Source organism: Macaca mulatta, chromosome 13 (assembly GCF_049350105.2).
Source record: "Macaca mulatta isolate MMU2019108-1 chromosome 13, T2T-MMU8v2.0, whole genome shotgun sequence".
Classification (NCBI taxonomy): Eukaryota; Metazoa; Chordata; class Mammalia; order Primates; family Cercopithecidae; genus Macaca; species Macaca mulatta.
This window is the reverse complement of record NC_133418.1, coordinates 22,932,455-22,955,686: the sequence shown is the minus strand read 5'-3', so window position 1 is coordinate 22,955,686 and position 23,232 is coordinate 22,932,455. Positions and strand designations below refer to the sequence as shown.

Below are 23,232 nucleotides of genomic sequence, written 5' to 3'. Positions count from 1 at the left end.
TGCTCAAGGCTAGGATGGTTTATTCCTAGACGGGTAGGTTCTGAGTTATTAGGAAAGTTCATTTTTAGCAGGTTGTGAAGTTTCATGTCCTATGAAGAGAAAATAGGGGAAGGAAGGGAGAACAACAACAACAAACAAAAGAACAATCTGTAAAATTGATATAGGCCACATTCCTCTGAAGTCTATGTATCAGTAGGCAGATATGAAAGTGGCTTACGTATGTAAATAGGTTGCCATTATTTTCTTCTGAAGATTAAGTTGTCTAGCTTCAGTCTGCAGGGCTTTACAAAAGCACAGCTTAGTTTTCAGTGACTCCAAATTAGGAAAAGTGGAGGTGGAAAAGAAGAAAAAAAATTGAAAACATTATTTTGAAGACTTACAGCCAAGAAAAATTAGAATTCAGTCCAAACTGTAAAAAATAATAAAAATTGAAAAACATTAGGCAAGACTAGAATCTACCAACAAGTGTACTACAGTTTTTTGAAATACATTTTTTCTCTCCCCAGTTTCCCATTTTTACTAGACAAATCATGATAAGACTGATTTGCTGTATTATACTTGATCTGTTTATTTGTATACAGTGCAGCAAGAATAAACATTTTTCATGGACTTTTAATTTGGCTTTGATGTAACTTTTTCTATAGAAGGAATCTCAGGTAAGACTTTTGTAAATCTGAGCCCAACCATGGATTTGTACTATCAAAATACCTATGAGTTGGGTGAATTCCTGTCCTCTTGAGGTTCCAGGATAAACTTTGGACTCCTGGGCCTGTCAGAGTGACATTCTTTAATTACCACAGATCAGGAACCCTGTACAGGGACTGGGTAGACAAGGTATGAAGCTAGTTTTCCCAAGGGGCTTTTATTGGCTCCGTAAGTCAAGTTTGATTCCTTAAAGTAAAGACAGCATTCCAGTCAAAGCCTTGGTAAAATAACCAGTTTGCCCAACTGTGTTCTGTTACAAATGAAAACAGATTCTTATTGTACTTATGTAAATAATTATATTGCCATAAGTTAAGAATACCCACAAATTGTTTCCAAATTCTAGAGAAATCAGATAGAGAGAAACAAACATGCTCCAAATTGTGTTCACAGGAGTATACTTAATTGTTGAAAGCTGTCAATAGCTCAAAAGAAAAATTTCCTTGACTCTGAAAAACAAAACAAAAGATCATCAACATTTTAAGAAAAAAGGTCAAAAAGATTACTTCAGCATTCTGTTAGTTCCATCCATGAAGTTACTTCCTGTTCTGCTTGATATTCATGAATATTTCAGCACTCCATGAATCCTGAAAGTTTTTCCTCTATTCTGATGTCACAGTTTCCAAAGTTATCAGAAGCCTGCATTCAAGAGCACCCGTTAGAGTTTTATAGCTGATTATAAAACCACCTTTTCTAAAGAGGACCAAAGCAAAACAACAATTGTCCAAGGATGACAAAAAGTTTTAGGGCAACTATCGTCAAAGACACACTTGACAAGGAAATTTGTTACCTCCATGGCACACAATAATTTACCATAACAATTATAATTATTACTGATAATGTACACCAAGTCATATCAGAATTATAGGAGTTTCCCATAATGTTAGAACACATACCAATAACATATTTATACAAATACAGCCCAAACAAAACCAAATACTATTTCATATTTGACAATGGTTCCTGTAAAATCTTTATAGCAAATAAGCCACATTATGTTATTTTTTTTCTTTTTTGGACTTTAGGGAACCTCGTATCTTAAAGGATTCATTAGGTCAGAAAAACACATAATTTATAGTTTGATTTTGGAAAGTTTGTCAAATATCAAGGGTTTAAAACACTTGTTGAAAGATCATTGTAAAATAAGTCATTCATTTGATCAAAGTGATAACTAAAGAATTTTCAAAAAAAAAAAAAAAGTGAAAGCCTTCATTCTTTCAGAGAGACTTAATTTTCCAAATAATAAGCCCTTAAAAAAACAGCATGAAGCCAATTAAATTTGTTTTTCAAAACTATATTAACAATCTATGAAATTTTTATCTTGACCATAGCTATAACTTTCAGAAGCCTTTTATAACCTCTATAACCTTTATTAAGGAGTAGGTTAATGCTTCAAGAAAACCTTGTTAATCTGGCCGGGCACGGTGGCTCAAGCCTGTAATCCCAGCACTTTGGGAGGCCGAGACAGGCGGATCACGAGGTCAGGAGATCGAGACCAGCCTGGCTAACATGGTGAAACCCCGTCTCTACTAAAAATACAAAAAACTAGCCGGGCGAGGTGGCGGGCGCCTGTAGTCCCAGCTATTTGGGAGGCTGAGGCAGGAGAATGGCGTAAACCTGGGAGGCAGAGCTTGTAGTGAGCTGAGATCCGGCCACTGCACTCCAGCCTGGGTGACAGAGAGAGACTCTGTCTCAAAAAAAGAAAAAAAAAAAAGAAGAAAACCTTGTTAATCTGATACAGGGGTCCATATGCTGATCTTGCATCAGTGTGCCTTTGACATTAATGATTATGATTAATTTATAGAGAAATCGAACTTATTTTATCTCTCAAAATTGGCCCTTACAATCTCACACACCCACCTCTTCCAATATAGTCCCTGGGCTTGAGTTGAATAGCTTTAATTTCTGGCTCTGTGTTTCAAGAATGCAGTTTATTTTGATTGGCATCTTCTACCAGTCCTGAAGATGAGCCTTTAATTGCTGTCAGTGTTTAAGATTTAGCAGGACTGGTCCTTTTAAGACCCAGGAGTCAAGCCTTATAACTCAATGTCACAAGAACTTTAAAAGCACATACATAAAGATACATGAATGTAATAATCATAATTTTTTTAAAAAAATTAGTAATTTCAGTGTTTTCTAAGCAAACCAAAACTTAATAATAATGGCATAGAAATTATTTCAATAAAACATAAAATCTGTTAAGCCAGTTACCAAAAGGCAAAAGAAAAGACCTTCTGCAATGCACAGAATACTATGTTGGAAGAAAATACTTCCTTTAGACCTTTAAGAAAACATTGTTAGCATCAGGACACAACAAACAGAATCTGAGGGGAAAAAAACGTATATGAGCTGAAGGAAGTTGAAGGAGGGCATTACTATTTCCCACCCTTTTAGAGGGGAGAGAAAACCAAAAGCAGCAAGATGCAATAAAAACTGAGCTTTAGGTTAAAAAAACTTCTTAAGTCTCTTATAATTTACTAAGAGTGAATCTACCCCTTAAGAAAATTTCATCATTCTAACCAATTTTTTAGTGTATAAGTAGTTTTTTAACATCAAACTCAATCTCTAGAAAGACCATTATAATTTCCCTTTAATTATAGACAACTTGATCATGTAAAAGTTTTTTAAAATAAATCCTCTTATTGTGACTTACACAGACTATTTGTAACATGCGTGGACTTTCTGGTTTGTCCTGAACATCTCTTTCTTTCGTTCTTTTCTTTTTCTTTTTTTTCTTTTCTTTTTTTTTTTTTTAATTATACTTTACATTCTGGGATACATGTGAAGATTGTGCAGGGTTATTACACAGGTGTACATGTGCCATGGTGGTTTGCTGCACCCATTAACCTGTCATCTATATTAGGTATTTTTCCTAATGCTATCCCTCCCCTTGCCCTTCACCCCTTGACAGGCCCTGGTGTGTGACATTTCCCTCCCCAAGTCCATGTGTTCTCATTGTTCAACTCCCATTTACGAGTGAGAACATGTGGTGTTTGGTTTTCTGTTCCTGTGTTAGTTTGCTGAGAATGATGGCTTCCAGCTTCATCCATGTCCCTGCAAAGGACATGAACTCATTCTTCTTTATGGCTGCATAGTATTCCATGGTGTATATGTGCCACATTTTCTTTACCCAGTCTATCATTGGTAGGCATTTGGGTTGGTTCCAAGTCTTTCCTATTGTGAATAGTGCTGCAATAAACATATGTGTGCATGTGTCTTTATAGTAGAATGATTTATAATCCTTTGGGTATATACCCAGTAATGGGATTGCTGGGGCAAATGGTATTTCTGGTTCCAAATCCTTGAGGAATTGCCACACTCTCTTCAACAATGGTTGAACTAATTTACACTCCCACCAACAGTGTAAAAGCATTCCTATTTCTCCACATCCTCTCCAGCATCTGTTGTTTCCTGACTGTTTAATGATTGCCATTCTAACTGGCATGAGATGGTATCTCATTGTGGTTTGATTTGCATTTCTCTAATGACCAGGGATGATGAGCATTTTTTCATATGTTTGTTGGCCACATAAATGTCTTCTTTTGAGAAGTGTCTGTTCATATCTTTTGCCCACTTTTTGACGGGGTTGTTTGTTTTTTTCTTGTAAATTTGTTTAAATTCCTTGTAGATTCTGGATATTAGCCCTTTATCAGATGGATAGATTGCAAAAATTTTCTCCTATTCTGTAGGTTGCCTGTTCACTCTGACGATAGTTTCTTTTGCTGTGCAGAAGCTCTTTAGTTTAATTAGATCCCATTTGTCAACTGGCTTTTGTTGCAGTTGCTTTTGGTGTTTTAATCATGAAGTCTTTGCTCATGCCTATGTCCTCAATGGTATTGCCTAGGATTTCTTCTAGGGTTTTTATGGTTTTAGGTCTTATGTTTAAATCCTTTTTTTTTTTTTTTTGAGACGGAGTCTTTGTTTGTTGCCCAGGCTGGAGTGCAGTGGCATGATCTCCGCTCACTGCAAGCTCCATCTCCCAAGTTCATGCCATTCTCCTGCCTCAGCCTCCCGAGTAGCTGGGACTACAGGTGCCCACCACCGCACATGGCTAATTTTTTATATTTTTTAGTAGAGACGGTGTTTCACCATGTTAGCCAGGATGGTCTTGATCTCCTGACCTCGTGATCCACCTGCCTCAGCCTCCCAAAGTGCTGGGATTACAGGCATGAGCCACTGCGCCTGGCCATGTTTAAATCTTTAATCCATCTTGAGTTAATTCTTGTATAAGTTGTAAGGAAGGAGTCCAGTTTCAGTTTTCTGCATATGGCTAGCCAGTTTTCCCAACATCATTTATTAAATAGGGAATTATTTCCCCATTGCTTATTTTTGTTAGGTTTGTCAAAGATCAGATGGTTGTAGATGTGTGGTGTAATATCTGAGGCCTCTGTTCTGTTCCTTTGGTCTATATATCTGTTTTGGTACCAGTAGCATGCTGTTTTGTTTACTGCAGCTTTGTAGTATAGTTTGAAGTCAGGTAGCATGATGCCTCCAGCTTTGTTCTTTTTGCTTAGGATTGTCTTGGCTATATGGGCTCTTTTTTGGTTCCATATGAAATTTAAAGTAGTTTTTTCTAATTCTGTGAAGAAAGTCAATGGTAGCTTGATGGGGATAGCATTGAATCTATAAATTACTTTGGGCAGTATGGCCATTTTCACAATATTGATTCTTCCTATCCATGAGCATGGAATGTTTTTCCGTTTGTTTCCTCTCTTATTTCTTTGAGCAGTGGTTTGCAGTTCTCCTTGAAGAGGTCTTTCACATCTGTTGTAAGTTGCATTCCTAGGTATTTTATTCTCTTTGTAGCAATTGTGAATGGGAGTTCACTCGTGATTTGGCTCTCTGTTTGTCTATTATTGGTGTATAGGAATGCCTCTAATTTTTGCACATTGATTTTGTATCCTGAGACTTTGCTGAAGTTGCTTATCAGCTTAAGGAGTTTTGGCGCTGAGATGATGGGGTTTTCTAAATACACAATCATGCATCTGCAGAGACAATTTGACTTCCTCTCTTCCTATTTGAATACCCTTTATTTCTTTCTCTTGCCTGATGGCCCTGGCCAGAACTTCCAATACTATGTTGAATAGGAGTAGTGAGAGAGGACATCCTTGTCTTGTGCCAGTTCTCAAGGGGAGTGCTTTCAGCTTTTGCTCATTCAGTATGATATTGGCTGTGGGTTTTTCACAAATAGCTTTGAACATCCCTTTCTTATCCAGTCACTTTATTCTAGGACAAAATTTATCATACAAGATTCTTTCTTTCCTAAAATTATTTCTCTTTAAGCTTTCTTACCAAAAAATACCACTTTATTTCTATAATTTTCTTTATATTTCCCTTATTTTCTCATTCCTTTTACCTTGTTTTATACATAACTTTTCAATATATTTTGAATTAGATAAAAATTATTCACCTTTTTAAAAGGACACTTTTTTTTTTTTTTTTTTTTAGAAAGAATGGTTTCATACAATATGTTTTTCTTGGAAAATACCCGAACAATGAAATACTTATTATTTAATTTAACTTTATTTTCTCAATTATGACGAGTTTGTCCACAAATATTTATCCCATTACATTTACCTAATTATTTTATTTTAACTGTTTACCTAGATTATTTATGAAAACTGTGATAGCCATCATTTAAAGTTATGAAACTGCCATAACTGAGACAGCAAAAAAGATCTGAGCTAGCTGACTCCATCTTGCTTCTAGCCTCCAAACTGTCCTTGTTCATTCCTGGGCGTAGGCTGAACTAACTTTGGGGTGAACTTAGTTATAGTTTAGCTTTGAAACAAAGATTATAACAGTCCTTTTCCAAAACAAACCTCCTTCCTGCCTTTGGACTAGACTGCGTAAAGCCATAAGGTTAGAAGTTATGGTAATTTTACTAAATAATGCAAGATGTAGCTATTTTCATTAAACCAATATTAATTTCTTATTTATTAAAGATTAAACAAGCAAAGATCATTCTGTTTTGGGCTGGGTTTATAGTTTTGTAACCCCTATGCCAAATTTTGACATCTTATGGTATTTCACAGGGATAGGTATAAAATTGCTTGATTAATAAATCCAAACAAAAATGTATGCTGGCAATTATTTTTTTTCAGGGCAGTCATTACTTAATTTTTAAAACTCTTATTTAAATTTGCAATATTTTAAATCAACATCACTTAAAGTAGTAATCAACAGAGGTTAGGAGAACATAACAATACTCTTTCTCTTAGAAAATAACAGCAAAAATATAATTTTTTACAGTTTTTCTCCCAAAGTTTTCTCTGCAGTAACATGCCTTACTCACCTTTACAATAGGTTTGTTGTGAGAATCATGTAATGTAAACACTGGGCATTCTATGAAACATTTTTAAACTTCTAGTTTACACCCTACTGACTCTTATTCAAGTGTTTTTAAAAATATACTTTAAAAACTGGCCAGGCGCAGTGGCTCACACCTGTAATCCCAGCACTTTGGGAGGCCAAGGCAGGTAGATCACAAGGTCAGGAGTTTGAGACCAGCCTAGCCAACATAGTGAAACCCCATCTCTACTAAAACTACAAAAATTAGTTGGGCGTGGTGGCGTGTGCCTGTAGTCCCAGTTACTCAGGAGGCTGAGGCAGGAGAATCACTTGAGCCCAGGAGGCAGAGGTTGTGGTGAGCTGAGTTTGTGCCACTGCACTCCAGCCTGGACAACAGAGCAAGACTCTTTCTTTCTCTCTCTCTCTCTCTCTCTGTCTCTCTCTCTCTCTCTCTCTGTCTCTCTCTCTATATATATATATAATGTATTTATTTATTTATTTAAAAAACTGTTCTTCTTTTCTTTCCAATACTTTTATAATTTCCAAGAGATTTTAAGGATCTTGAGAGAACATTTATTACGGAAATATCTACTACTATTACTAGTCAAGAAAGCAAACTTAGGTAAAGGAAAGACTTAATAGTTTGCCTTATATACATCTTAATCACCCTAATGGTAAAAACTCACATGAAACTTTAAGATACAAGGTGATATGAGAATCTCAACATGGAAGCTATCACTATAACTACAAGCAGTGTACAAACATGCTTCTACTTTTACCTACATAAGCTGACAGATGTTTAAACTACTGGGTTAACAAAGATCTTTTAGTAAAGTGACTTAGGCAAGCTTAAACTAGCAAGGATTAAGGATGAACCCTTACTAATTAATTGGAAGATCTGTGACATACTGTATATTTCATTTTACAAAATCAGAAATACTTATTTTGAAACAAGACAAGACGACATGGTCTACCTGTCAAAAAACCACCACTCAGAAATATTTTTCATCCACAACGCAGGAAAAACATAAAATCTTTTAAATTTCACATTGGCACCAAAAAGGTCAACTGCTCAGCCTTCTTGGATTAGAAAAACTAAAGCTGAGTGTTCAGTAGTTTTGCAGGCATTTGAACTTGTCTAAGCTTTTAAATCAGTAAAATGCTTTCTAATAATTCTGATTATACTTCTAAAGAATTCAAAAGGGGCCGGGTGCAGTGGCTCACGCCTGAAATCCCAGCACTTTGGGAGGTCAGGAATTACAGACTAATCTGGTCAACATGGTGAAACCCCATCTCTACTGAAAATACAAAAATTAGCCAGGCATGGTGACAGGTGCCTGTAGTCCCAGCTACACAGGAGGCATGGGAGGCTGAGGCAGGAGAATCACTTGAACCTGGAAGGCAGAGGTTGCAGTGAGCCGAGTTCATAAAACTACCCTCCAGCCTAGGTGACAAGAGTGAAACTCCATTTAAAAAGAAAAAAAAAAAAATTCAAACAAAACAAAATGAAAAAAATACAAAGTGAAAGGCCCCCTACAAAAGCCCCTCTGAGGCCCATTCCCCCACCCCCTCAAATGAAACCACATTTAACAATTTGGTGCATATCTTTCCAAACCTTTTGTTCTACACATATAAAAAACATACATGCTTTGATTTGGCTCAGACTGTACATAGTATTTTCCTGCTTGCATTTTACACTTAATATATCTTTGACATCTTTGCATGTCAGTGCATGTTGGCTCAATGATATTCTATCATTAAATGCCCTTCCAAAAATGGCAAAATCACTTTAAAAATCATTCACACAAGTACATATTTACAATTTTAAAAGAAAACGGGCAGAATCCCAAAACACAACACCAACAAACCTCTAAAAATAATCTCTATCTTTCCACTAGCATGGAACAATTTATTCCTTTTTCACACAAAACGAATTATGTGATTGGAAAGATTAACTCTAATCTCCACATTTATATACAGAATGTTCTATTCATTAAGCCTATCTGAAAAGAATAAAAAATTCAGATGATTAATTCACTTACACTTAGAAATTAAGTCAATGTACTGTGAATACACATTGTGATCAGTTATAATATGATGCTTCTTAGTCTAGGGTTTCAATTAAATAACAGTAAAAACAATTCAGCAAATAAGGCAGCTAATAACTGAAAAATCCAGAAATTCAGAGATTATATTGCCAACTAAAACACTGCCATTTACGTTTTTTTTCCTACTTGGTAGCAAATGCTAATGGAATTCAATCCTGATTACTTAAAGTCAGTTCACATCACACATTTAATCAGGGTAATAAGACCATAACATGCCTACTATAGCATTAGATTAAGACATAAAATTTTTTTGCTTGAACGTAATGACGGCGTACCACATGGGACATTTGTCAACCGCTTCAGCACATTGTTTACGAGTGACTGGATGTCCACAAGGAATAAAAATGACAGGAATATTTCTATCCATACAGATTTTGCAAAGCTTCTCCTCTTGCAGGCGCCTTAGCTGCTCTTCAGTACTAATCTCTTTCTGCAATGAAGTCTGACTTGATTCATCTTGTGTACTATCTTTCTGAGCCTTCACTGGATCTGCAACCAGAAACTCAAGTGATTTATAGTTGCTCCCAGATGTCTGAATTTTTTCCTCCATTATTTTCTTAATGTCCTTGAAACTGAACCCCATTCATATAGCTTCTCGTACCATAGGATTATGGAAGATGGTATCAATTTTTCTAGTTAGTGATGGTGTTTTTCCAACAGTTCTTACCAGACACTCCTCAAGTGAATAGGATAAATGAATATTGTTTATATATTCTCATGTCTTCTGTTCTAGCAGATATTTATACCATGGATGCCATTTAGCATGTTGTTCCCAAGGGTCTTCGCTGGGCTTCCAATCAGTTACCCGCCCTCCACAGTGAAAGCACTTTACTTTATCACCTTCACCTAAAGCATAAAATCCAGCTCTTGCAAGCTGCTCCTTGTTCACTGAATATATCCACATCCCAAAAGTAATGATCCATACTTCATAATCTGCCACGTATGGATGGATGGATGGATGGATGGATTTCTTGGAGGATTTGTTGAATTCGGGAAATTCCACGCCAGGACAGCTGGCCCAAACTACCCGCGACAATCTGCTTGCTACAAGGGGAGGGTCCTAGAGAGTGTGCGGCCCGAGCCCCTATCTGGAAATGCCAACCTGGCTCTGCAGCCGGGCCCCAGCCACTGGGGTCTCGCATCCCTCCATTAGCGCCTTGCCAGCTTGGGGTGCTGCCAAGGTCCTGCCAAGGTCCTGCCAAGGTCCTGCCACTTCCCCAAGCCAGAAGCGGGCAGCAAGAAATAACGAAGCCCTTGTACCACCTCCCACCCCACCAACCCTCACCCCATCCTACCTCCACCTCGGCTGTAACCCAGAACCTGCTGGCAATTCTTAAGGCATTTCTAATAATTTTAAAGCTAGCTTATTTATTAAAGATTTTACTTAAGTTACATAAACTTGAAAAAGTATTTGACTTGTCTTTTCCTTTTTCCTGATAAAGTATTTGATTCAAGTGCTTTTATTGCCTTAAGCCAATTAATTAGAGCTCCTCTGTATATTTTCAGTAGTGAAAAATTGTGTACACAACACATAAATACATAGACGTATTACGCATGCCAATAGAAGTACATCTTATAGATTCATAAAGACTTTTTTTTTTTTCCTACCTTAGAGTTTTAAGTTCTTGATAACTTGGTTCACTACTTTGGCAGTTGTCAGCTAAATAGCCCTAAATCTGCATATTAAAGTAAGGGAGGATCCCACCCCTCATATTGCCTTATGCTCAATTTCTGCCTCCAAAGAAAGAAGTAAAACCTAAAAGGCAGAAATGAAATCCACAGGCAGACAGCCCGGTGCCGCACCCTGGGCCTGGTAGTTAAAGATCGACCCCTGACGTAACTGGTTCTGTTATCTATAGATTACAGACATTGTATAGGAATGCACTGTGAAAATCCCTATCTTGCTTTGTTCTGATCTAATTACCAGGGCATGCAGCCCCCAGTCATGTACCCTCTGCTTGCTCAATCACGACCCTTTCATGTGCACCCCCTTAGAGTTGTGAGCCCTTAAAAGGGACAGGAATTGCTCACTCTGAGAGCTCGGCTCTTGAGACTGAAGTCTTGCTGATGCCCCCGGCCGAATAAACCCCTTCCTTCTGTAACTCGGTGTCTGAGGAGTTTTGTCTGCCGCTTGTCCTGCTACATTTCTTGATTCCCCGACCCGGAAGCGAGGCAATTGGCGGAAGGTGAGGCAGCTCCTTAGGTGGCTTAAACCTGCCCTGAGGAACATCCCTGCAGGGGACTCCGACCAGCCCGAGCAACGCGGATCCTGAGAGCTCTCCCAGGTAGGCATTTGTCCCAGTGGGACGCCTCGCCAGAGCAGTGTGAGGCAGACCCCCATGGAGGATCAATGCAGTGGCTGAGCACGGGGAAGGAAAGGGCACTTGGAGTCTGGACTTCTAAAACTTGGTAAGACTAGTCTTTGAAACTTGCCCACTCCATTTGAGTGGAAGAGTGGCCTGATCGCCCATGGTGTGCCTTTATCGGCACTTTGGTTTTGGTTTTGATTTGGTTTGAATTGCTTGACAGGACCAGTCTTGGGAACTTGCCCATTCCATTTGAGTGGAAGTGTGGCCTGATCACCCATGGTGTGCCTTTATCGGCACTTTGGTTTTGGTTTTGACTTGGTTTGAATTGCTTGACAGGATTGGTCTTGGGAACTTGCCTACTTCATTTGAGTGGAAACGTGGCCTGATCACCCACAGTGTGCCTGTACCGGCACTTTGGTTTTTGTTTTTGACTTAACTTGGATTGCTTGATACTTTGGTTTTGGTTTTGGATACTTGGATTTCTGGATACTCTGATTTTGGTTTTGATTTTGGTTTGGTGTAAACTACAAAAGTGTGTGTGTGCCCTTTTTACCCATTCTTTGCTTTGTGGTGTGTGTGTGGTGTAAGCGTGGTGTTTTGTCTAGAGGAAACATGGGTGAGGCACAAAGTAAGCCCACCGCACTAGGAAATATGTTGAAAATTTCGTTGAACTATGTTGAAAATTTTCAAAAACAAAAGGATTTAAGGGAGACTATGGAGTACTATGACACCAGGAAAACTTAAAACTTTGTGTGAGATAGACTGGCCAGCATTAGAGGTAGGTTGGCCATTAGAAGGGAGCGTGGACAGGTCCCTTGTTTCAAAGGTATGGCACAAGGTAACCTGTAAGCCAGGGAACCCAGACCAGCTTGTTTTAGATCCCCTGCCCACAACATATGGTGGTTGAGAGAACAGCAGCATAAGCAGCTGGCAGAGGCAAGGAAAGACCAGCAGAGAGAGAGAAAGGAAAGAGACAGAGAGGAAAAGAGGCAAAGAGAGAGAGAGAGGAAGAGACGGAGAGGAAGAGACAGACACAAAGGGAGTCGAGAGAGAGAGAGAGAAAGACAGAGGCAGAGAGAGAGAGGAAGAGACAGAGGCAAAAGGAAAGTCAAAGAGAGAGAGACAAAGTCAAAGAGAGAAAGAAAGAGATATACAAGTAGTTAAGAAAAAATAAAAGGTGTACCCTGTTCCTTTAAAAGCCATCATACCAATTCTAATTTGGACACAAAACAAGGTCTTATTAATAGCAAAAGATAATTAAAATCCCAAACTTACAAGGTGTTCAACAAAAGTAAAGTTTGCTAAAAGTTAACAGTGTAACGTGTATTGTAGTAACTTCTAATCTTGTGGCCTTAGACAGTAGTCCACAGACATTTAAAAAAAAAAAAAAATGGTTCGCTTTGGAAAAGAATGGTTATCATCTTCGAAAAAAAAGAAAAAAAGGCGGGGGCGGAATTTATATAAAAAGAGTGTTATCTCAAGCCTGTAATCCCAGCACTTTGGGAGGCCGAGACGGGCAGATCATGAGGTCAGGAGATCGAGACCATCCGGGCTAACACAGTGAAACCCCGTCTCTACTAAAAATACAAAAAATTAGCCAGGCGTGGTGGCGGGCGCCTATAGTCCCAGCTACTCGGGAGGCTGAGGCAGGAGAATGGCGTAAATCCAGGAGGCGGAGCTTGCAGTGAGCTGAGATCCGGCCACTGTACTCCAGCCTGGGTGACAGAGCGAGACCCTGTCTCAAAAAAAAAAAAAGAGTGTTATATGGTAAATTCTTGTCCTGAAATAAATTAGCTGGTTGTTTAAATAAAGAAATGTTTGTAATAAGTCAGAAAGTTAAGGCATGTAAAAAAAATTGCCTGTAAAAGTCGTGAAAAAAAAAAAAGGTTATAAAAAGTGTGTTAAAAAAAGAATTTATGCAAAAAATGCTGTATAATTTAAAAGTAACTAGGCCTCCTGAGTGTAAAACTATTGAAAAGGAAAAAAAAACAGTTTATTTGCAAGGTGTACGAGAAAAGCAAAATATACCTTTGGTAAAAGGATTATAAGCAGGCATAAGAATGTACATTTCTACCTACATTAAAAAGTTAAAAATTATTGTTTTGAAGGTTTAAGCAAGTTTTAAAACATTAATTGTAAAGAACATTCTGTGTATAAACATATTAGCTAAAGTTAAAGAAGTATCATCCAGTTTTTCTGTGAACTGGAGATTAAAGTAAAAGCATAACAGGTTTTTCCTAAAGCACCAACCTGCTCTTTAGCAAAAATTATAAAAGGTTAAAAAGAGTCTACAAAATCTTACCTTATGGTCAAACATTAAAAATTAAATAAATATGTCTACAAGGTTTTATTAAAATTAGGTTTAACATTAATAACACACTAATATAAAGATAACATTTAACTTATCTGGTATAAAAAATCATACGAGAAGCATTGCTAAATGTAAAATGGTATTTGGCTTTCTTTGGTTTAAAAACTAATAAAAATAGGTGCTAAAGGAAATTTCTCAGTAAAAAGGCACTAAGGACTATAAAGTCCCCACATTAAAGTCCCCACATTTAAACTCACACACACACAAAAAAACTAAAAGTCTTTTAGCACATGTGCCACCCCTAGAATTTCCAGTAAACCAGCACCAGCCTGAAGATCACGTTCTCATCAAAAGGTGGAAAGAAGAAAAACTTGAGCCAGCCTGGGAAGGACCCTACCTTGTGCTGCTAACCAGGACTGCTGTTCGTACAGCAAAAAAAGGATGGACTCATCACACCGGAGTCAAGAAAGCTCCACCCTCTCCAGAGTCGTGGGCCATAGTCCCAGGGGAAAACCCTACTAAACTAAAGCTAAGAAAAATTTAACTCTTTTAATCTATTCTATTACTCTTTCTTCTTTCTTCATTCTGTTGCTGACCATCTAGTTATTAATATAACCAAGTCAATTTCCAAGTCAAAGACAGCTTTCTACTTCAGAAAAGTACTTCTGTCCCTCCTGACTCTCTTCAGACTAGGCATTAGTGAACTAGGACCATTTAATCCGGGGACGTTTCGATAAAGACCCCAGTGCCAATCAGGAGTGTTGCCCCCCCGATGTAGAGCTTTCATGCCATAGTTGGTCCAACGTTCTGTGGACCACTAAAGAGTAAGGATGGACTGCCCCAACTGGTTTTTGTAATTTCCCTAAAACCATACATTCATTTTACTAGAAGACCATAAAAGTTAAAGACTTAAAACAAACTTTAGCAATTAAGAGAGGATACCAAGATGCAAATGCCTGGTTAAAATGGATCAAATATTCTAACTGCACATTAAACAAAAGCAATTGTTATGCTTGTGCACATGGCAGGCCAGAGGCCCAGATTGTCCCCCTTCCACTAATGTGGTCCTCCAGTCAACCAGGTGTAGGCTGCATGATAGCTCTTTTCCAGGACTCTACGGCCTGGAGTAATAAGTCATGCCAAGCTCTCTCTGCTATATCCCAAAGTCCCTGCGGGTCAGCCCCCAAGGGCCATCCAGCTTCCGTCTCCCAACATTAAGTTCACTTCATGTCTCTCACAGCAGGGAGGAAACTTAGCATTCCTTGGAGACCTGAAAGGATGCAGTGAGCTTAAGAATTTTCAAGAGCTTATCAATCAGTCAGCCCTTGTTCATCCCTGAGCGGATGTGTGGTGGTATTGTGGTGGACCTTTACTGGACACTCTGCTGAATAACTGGAGTGGCACTTGTACTTTAGTCCAATTGACTATCCCTTTCACCCTGGCATTTCATCAACCAGAAGGGAAAAAAAATAATTAGACATCATAAAGTGAGAGAAGCCCCTTATGGGTCTTTCGACTCTCATGTCTATTTAGGCACAATTGGAGTCCCACGAGGAATACCAGATCAATTTAAAGCTTGAAATCAAATAGCTGTAGGATTTGAGTCAATATTTTAGTAGGTGACAGTTAATAAAAATGTAGATTAGATAAACTACATCTATTACAACCAACAGCAACGAGCTTTTCATGAGTTAAAAGAAAATCTCATGTCAGCCCCCGCCCTGAGGCTACCTGACCTGACAAAACTCTTTACACTCTATGTGTCGGAAAGAGAAAAACTGGCAGCTGGAGTTTTAACCCAGCTGTGGGGCCTGGCCAAGGCCAGTGGCCTATCTCTCAAAACAGCTAGACAGGGTTTCCAAAGGCTGGCCCCCAGGTCTAAGGGCCCTAGCAGCAAAGGCCCTGTTAGCACAAGAAGCAGATAAACTAACCCTTAGGCAAAACCTGAATATAAAGGCCCCCCATGCTGTGGTAACTTTAATAAATACCAAAGGACATCATTGGTTAACAAATGCTAGATTAACCAAGTGCCAAAGCTTGCTATGTGAAAATCCCCAGATAACCATTGAAGTTTGCAACACCCTAAACCCCACCACCTTGCTCCTGGTATCAGGGAGCTCAGTTGAACATAACTGTGTAGAGGTGTTGGACTCAGTTTATTCTAGTGGGCCCAACTTCCGAGACCATCCTTAAACATTAGTAGACTGCGGGCGGTACGTGGACGGGAGCAGCTTCACCAGCCCCTGCAAAGTGACTCTGAAGAAGATGACAAGCTCTGCTCCAGTCACACCCGGAAGCTGACTGGTCCATGCATGGCTGAAGCATGTGGAAACTCATCACGGGACTCATTTTCCTTAAAATTTGGACTTGTACAGTAAGGACTTCAACTGACCTTCCTCAGACTGAGGGCTGTTCCCAGTGTATACATCAAGTCACTGAGGTAGGACAAAAGGTTGCTATGGTCCTATTATTTTACTGTTATTATAAGTGTACTGGAACTCTAAAAAGAACTTGTTTGTATAATGTTATTCTATACAAGGTACGTAGCCCAGGAAATGACCAACCGGATGTGTGTTATGACCCATCTGAGCCTCCCATGACCACAGTTCTTAAAATAAGATTAAGGACTGAGGACTGGTGGGAGCTCATAAATGATACGAGTAAAGTGTTAGCCGAAACAGAAAAAAAAAAAAAAAAAAAAAAAAAAAGGATGCCCAAACAAGTCACCTTAAAATTTGATACCTGTGCTGTCATTAATAGTAATAAGTTAGGAATAAGATGTGGTTCTCTTAATTAGAAAAGAGGCTATATGGCAGAAAATAAGTACATCTGTCATAAATTAGGACTGTGTGGAAATAAATGTAAATACTGGTCTTGTGTCATTTAGGCCACTTGGATAAAAGAAAACAAAAATGATGAAAATGATCCAGTCCACCTTCAGAAAGGAAAAAATGGCCCTTCCCATACTAAGGGACAATGTAACCCCTTAGAGCTAGTAATAACTAATACGCTTGATCCTGGCTGGAAAAAAGAGGAGTGTGTGACCTTAGGAATTGACGGGGCCAGACTGGATCCTCGAGTAAATATCTTGGTTCGAGGAGAAGTTTACAAACACTCTCCTGAGCCAGTGTTTCAAACTTTCTATGATGAACTAAATGTACCAGTACCAGAAATTCCAGGAAAAACAAGAAATTTGTTTTTGCAATTAGCCGAGCATGTAGCTCAGTCTCTCAATGTCACTTCATGTTATGTATGTGGAGGAACTGTAATGGGAGATCAATGGCCATGGGAAGCCCGAGAATTAGTGCCTACAGACCCAGTTCCTGATGAATTCTCAGCTCAAAAGAATCACCTTGATAATTTCTGGGTCCTAAAAGCCTCAATTATTGGACAATATTGCATAGCTAGAGAAGGAATTCACTCACCCCGTAGGACGACTTAGTTGTCTGGGACAGAAACTGTATAATGGTACCACAAAAACAGTCACTTGGTGGAGTTCAAATCAAACAGAGAGGAATCCATTTAGCAAATTCCCAAAGTTGCAAACCATGTGGACCCACCCGGAGTCCCACCGGGACTGGACAGCCCCAACTGGATTGTATTGCATATGTGGGCATAGAGCTTATGCCAAATTACCTGACCAGTGGGCAGGTAGTTGTGTTATTGGCACTATTAAGCCATCTTTCTTTCTACTGCCCATAAAAACAGGTGAACTCCTGGGCTTCCCTGTCTATGCTTCCCATGAAAAGAGAAGCATAGCTATAGGAAATTGGAAAGATGATAAATGGCCCCCTGAGAGAATCATACAATATTATGGGCCTGCTACTTGGACACAAGATAGCTCATGGGGATACTGGACCCCCACTTACATGATCAACCAAATCATACGGTTACAAGCTGTCTTAGAAATAATCACTAATAAAACCAGCAGAGCCTTGACTATTCTGGCTCGGCAAGAAACTCAGATGAGAAATGCTATCTATCAAAATAGATTGGCTCTTGACTACTTGCTAGCAGCTGAAGGAGGGGTCTGTGGAAAATTTAACCCTAGTAATTGCTGTCTACACATAGATAATCAAGGGCAAGTAGTGGAAGACATAGGTAGAGATATGACAAAACTGGCACATGTGCCCGTGCAAGTGTGGCATGGGTTTGATCCTGGGGCCATGTTTGGAAAATGGTTCCCAGCGTTAGGGGGATTTAAAACTCTTAAAATATGAATTATAATAATAATGGGAACCTGCTTACTGCTCCCTTGTTTGATACCTGTACTTCTGCGAATGATAAAAAGCTTCATCACTACCTTAGTTCACCAAAATGCCTCAGCACAAATGTACTATATAAATCGCTATCAATCTATCTTGCAAGAAGACATGGATAGTGAAAATGAAAGTGAGAACTCCCACTAATAAAATGAGTGAGAGTCTCAAAAGGGGGGAATAAGGCAGGAGACCACCCCTCATATTGTCTTATGCTGAATTTCTGCCTCCAAAGACAGAAGAAGTAAAAACTAAAAGGCAGAAATGAAATCCACAGGCAGACAGCCCAGCGCCGCACCCTGGGCCTGGTAGTTAAAGATTGACCCCTGACGTAACTGGTTCTGTTATCTATAGATTACAGACATTGTATAGGAATGCACTGTGAAAATCCCTATCTTGTTTTGTTCCAATCTAATTGCCAGTGCATGCAGCCCCCAATCACATACCTCCTGCTTATTCAATCAATCATGACCCTTTCATGTGCACCCCCTTAGAGTTGTGAGCCCTTAAAAGGGACAGGAATTGCTCACTCGGAGAGCTTGGCTCCTGAGACTGAAGTCTTGCTGATGCACCTGGCCGAATAAACCCCTCCCTTCTATAACTCGGTGCCTGAGGAGTTTTGTCTGCCACTTGTCCTGCTACAAGAGGAAACAACTCTTGGACGAAAATTCAGATAGCGAAATATACATCTCAAGGTACAGAGAGAAAAAGTCTGAGGGAGACTAAGGATGCATGCCAAATCAACCATAAAATTATAGAAATCTACCATAGGATTGTATCAGGAGACCAATTTTATTTACATTGAGACTACCTATCTTTTAACTGGATCTCTGAGCTCTGGGCAGAGCCCACCCTGAATCCTGGTCTCCAAAAAGGGAAAATTATTACAAGGCTAGACCATGTGATGCTTTTACAGTGCACTTAAAAAAAAGCTATTTTTTTTAAAGACATTTTTACATGTCTAAACTACAGTCTTCCTTGAAAACCCAAGAGTAGCTTCTGTTGCAATAGCTAGTCAAAAATATAATAGTCAAAAAAATCAGGTAACACAATACAAACGCAAGCAGTTTAAGAGCTGAAATGAACTTGTCTGTTTACACTCTAGGGATTCCACAAGGAAAAATAGAAGTTTCTCCCCAAAAGGGAGCCTGGCACCTTCTCCATTTTCTTTAAGGAACCCCAGGCTATTATAAACTATTTTAGGTCTCTCATTCAGCAGACGGTGCAAGAGAAAGGAGAGACAGCAGAAGTAAATGAAGAAAACAGAATCCAGTCAACTGAGAAGAAAAAAACTTTTGCTCATAAAACAGACAAGTTCCTAGGAGAGAAAAAAAAAACATGAAGGTATTTTAAATACAAACATGCACATAGACACGTACACACTTCTTGGATGTTAGCTTTTAATTAAGCTGACTTTTAACCATTGAGGTCCTTTAAAAAAAATCTTTTAAAAGCTTATTACCATATTTCAGCTAGGACAAATTGCTGCTACTTCAGAAGTATGAAGTATCAAACCAGAAAAGGCTTGATTCAGGAACCAAACCCAGCCTGTCGTGGTAGAAAAAAAAGCAGAACCTTAGCTATGGAACTGCAGCATGGGAGACAGCCATTGCTCTTTCAGTTCGGCCTGGCTAGCAAATGGTGGCCTTGTTATGTAAATGAAGCCCCTTTAGTGGTCAAAATAAAAAATCTTTGCCCCGTTTTCCCCTCAACCACACCACCTTTGTGTGTGTGGGAGGGTGGGAATTTAGCCACTTCAGAGGCCTCATTCCCCACAATTTGGAACTTCCCTTTGGATTTGATCAAGTCAGACAGAGTAGGTCAAACTCAATGGGAAAAAGACTGAAACAACAATAAAAACAGAAACAAATAAACAAACAGTTAAGCAAAACAAATGATCGCACAACTTATATGATTACTGAGTACTCTAATGGTAAGGAGAAATTAAGACCAGCTGGTTGTTAAACTTTAGCCAAGACAAAACCCCAATTCAGCTACTTACCTAGGGATGGGTCTCAGGCTGAAGACTGCTCACTACCATTCTAGGAGCAAGAAAAAAAATTTGAACTCGTCTTCCCTGCTGGGAGTGAGCTCAAACCACTTAAAGGAGTTACCTGTCTTCCATCATCATGGAAGCAGGAAATCTTGCCTTCCTTGCTGGAAGCAAGTAAAACTCAAAAAAAAAAAAAAAAAAACAAAACAAAACACACACACACGCACAGGGAGTCGTACAGCAAAATAAACTTTTGATCTTGACCAAATTTGGGAAGATCAGGAATTCTCTAGAGGAGATGCTTTCAGACCTCAGCAAATTGTCCTATTGGTTTGAGCCATAAAGTTAGCTCATGCTGGTACCAAACACCAATAGGAGATTTGTCAAAGGTAAGGGGCATCTCCACTCAGAATCCCTTCGTGGTTACCCAAATGTGAACCTTGAAAATCTGAGACAGGTCTCAGTTAATTTAGAAAGTTTATTTTGCCACGGTTGAGGACACCCACCCATGACAGAGCATCAGGAGGTCCTGACCACATGTGCCCAAGGTAGTCAGAGCATGGCTTGGTTTTATACATTTTAGGGAGACATAAGACATCAATCAATATGTGTAAGGCAGAAAACTCAAGCAGTTCCCAGCTTGACTTTTCCCTTTAACTTAGTGATTTGGAGGCCCTAAGATTTATTTTCCTTCTACATCACTGTGGGCAGCAGACTAGAAAAGCTTTGTAGGACTGGTGGGCAGTGTGAGAGCACAGTGGGTGGTAGTGGTCCTGGGCCCATGGTGGCAACCACCTGTGAGGCTGAGTAAACTCATTTCCCAACCTCCTCTAGCAGCCCCAGTGGAGATACAGAGGAAGCAGACTAGCGATACAACCCAGCCTTAAGTTTTGTCTGTTGAGTGTAATGGAATAAAAATGGGAAGGGTGCTGAGAAGACCAGCAAGGAAATGGTTGAAGAGACGGGGCACAGAAATTAAGCTGGATCAAAAAGGACGGAAAAGCAGAAAGGGCCGATAGAGAGAGGGGATGTCTATGGGTTCGCCGTCCTAAAAAGGACAAATCACTGGTGCTTTGAGAAGAGAGAGAGTGAGAAAGCAGGAAGGCTGGAGGCTGTCATCCAAGAGGTGGACATCTGTAAACGTGAGTCTAAGAGTCACCAGACCATGGGGGTGGCCAAAGGGAGTGCCTCTTCTCACCTCCTACTCGTAATTCCTTGTACTCAAGACAATAAGTTCCTGGAAAAGAAGTACCCATATTTAATTCATGTGTGTCTTCCTAGCAGTACTAAAAATATTATATGAAAGGTATCAAACCTTTGAGAATGTGTGATGCTAAATTGTTAAGGATGCTGGAAAACTCAGGACGTTCCTGAGCCTGAGCCTGTGGTGAGCCCAATGCGGGTCTCCATTTGGACAAAGGCCTCAGGGAACTGATGAGATCTAGGGACAGGGATGCATGCCTGAGCAGTATTCCCGATCCCCACTGCAGCTCAGGCCAGCTGACTGCTTTATGAGTAAACGTTACCAGGGAACACTTTGCAGTAGTCACACACATGCCCACCTGTGACCACTGATCCCTGTAGGGTGACCACTGACATCAGAGATTCGATGGCAGCAATAAAGACAAAGCCATCCTCATTAGGAAGGAAAGGAAGGAGGAGGGAGGAGAGCAAAGGAATCTTTCCTGCTTGTCAACCACGTCCATCTCTGTTAGGTGATTTCCCATGCGTGACTTTGTTTATCTTTATAATTACTCTGAGAGTTAGGTCTTGATGTCCACATTTTGAACATGAGGACATCCAGCCAGGAAGTTGAGTAACCTCTGGGGATATAGCTGAGAGGGCAAAGCTATATCCAAGCCCCTCTTTGTTTTTTCTGGCTTATCCACTGAGTGACCCCTGGAATCCACCAGCCCATTTGTGGAGTGCATACTATAGGTAAGATGGCACAGGAGGAGTGGAAGTGGGCGATTTTGTCACAGCTCTCCAGGAACTTACACACTGGTGAGGAGGGCCAGGTATGTTCCTGACCAGTCACAGTCAAAGCAACCTCCTACTAATCAAGGAGGCTTGGTACCTAGGGAATGCTATGTTGAAAGGTTCTTTTCTGGGTTTTAAAATGACAGGTCTATTTCCTTGTTCTTAAGATTGCTTTTTTCTGACTAGAACTTAAAAGACATTTTCAGGAAAATTTCCCTTTCTTGGCACAAAGTAAGCTTGAAATGAATCTCCAGGTGGCCTTGATACTTTAAAATATTGCCTCCTATAAAATCAACCTTTAGAAGAAGGAAGTCAAAGAATATGCTAGATTTCACAGAGGCTAATTCCGTGAAATCCAGTTGTCTACAGGACAATGTTGTCAAAGAAAAAAATGATTTGGCCAGGCGCAGTGGCTCACGCCTGTAATCCCAGCACTTTGGGAGGCTGAGGTGGGCGGATCACCTGAGGTCAGGAGTTCAAGACTAGCCTGTCCAACATGGTAAAAACCCCGTCTCTACTAAAAATACAAAAAAAAAAAATTAGCCAGGTATGGTGGTGGGCACCTGTAATCCCAGCTACACACGATGATGAGGCAGGAGAATCACTTGAACCCAGGAGGAGGAAGTTGCAGTGAGCCAAGTTCAAGCCACTGCACCCTAGCCTGGGCAACAGAGCAAGACTTCATCTCAAAAAAAAAAAATCAATGATATCTTTAAATTCATGGTAAGGAAGATTTTATTCAGAACCAGCACAGAAGATATAGGAACCACTGCAATGGGACTTTGCGGCAGGGGAGAGAGATTGGCCACAACTACATACACAGCACGGGCAAGAACATATTCATAGCCAGGAAGCAGAGCAAGGGTCAGTCGATGTGAAATTACTAAGAGGAAACATGAAAAAAAAGGGAGTTTCTGCCTAAACCCACCTAACAGGATCCTTGCTGAAGACAGGACAGGGTGATTGGACACAACCTTGGGGATGGTGGAGGATGGAGAATCCAGTGAGGTTTTAAGGGTGATCAGATATTGAAGATAGAAGATTCTTGCTAAAAAAGGATTTTACAAGAAAGTGCACAAATGTGCCTGGGAGAAGGTTCAGGAGCCTGACTAAAATTTGGTCAAGCAGAGAATATCTGCCAAGGTAAGAGCTAAGTCCTCTGGCACATAATAGATGCTAAGCCAGCAAGGGTGACATGTGCTCAGAGAAAGCACTGAGGGCTTATTTCCTTTCCCCCCAATCTCCACTCAGTGAAGTCTAGTCCCCTTGTCAATGCAGC

The 23,232-nt window shown here is 39.8% G+C and overlaps 1 protein-coding gene and 1 long non-coding RNA gene across 3 annotated transcripts in view; both read right to left on the bottom strand.

The window, feature by feature from the left end:
• Positions 1-3: 3 nt before the first annotated feature.
• Positions 4-11,442, bottom strand: LOC700460 (baculoviral IAP repeat-containing protein 8). Its single transcript, XM_077960220.1, is given in 3 exon segments — positions 4-89; positions 218-10,161; positions 11,245-11,442. Coding segments are annotated over 2 exon segments (1,026 nt in total). The 3' UTR covers positions 4-89; positions 218-9,333.
• LOC106993134 (uncharacterized) overlaps positions 4-23,232 on the bottom strand; it is a 104,446-nt gene continuing 81,217 nt past the window's right edge. The window contains exons 4-6 of one of the 2 annotated variants that reach the window (XR_013402651.1): positions 19,983-20,022; positions 709-1,341; positions 4-312 (exon numbers count right to left, since the gene is read on the bottom strand). This is a non-coding gene — a long non-coding RNA (uncharacterized LOC106993134). Of the gene's footprint in view, positions 1,342-19,982; positions 20,023-23,232 lie in introns of both variants that reach the window. The other variant, XR_013402650.1, reaches the window with a different exon arrangement.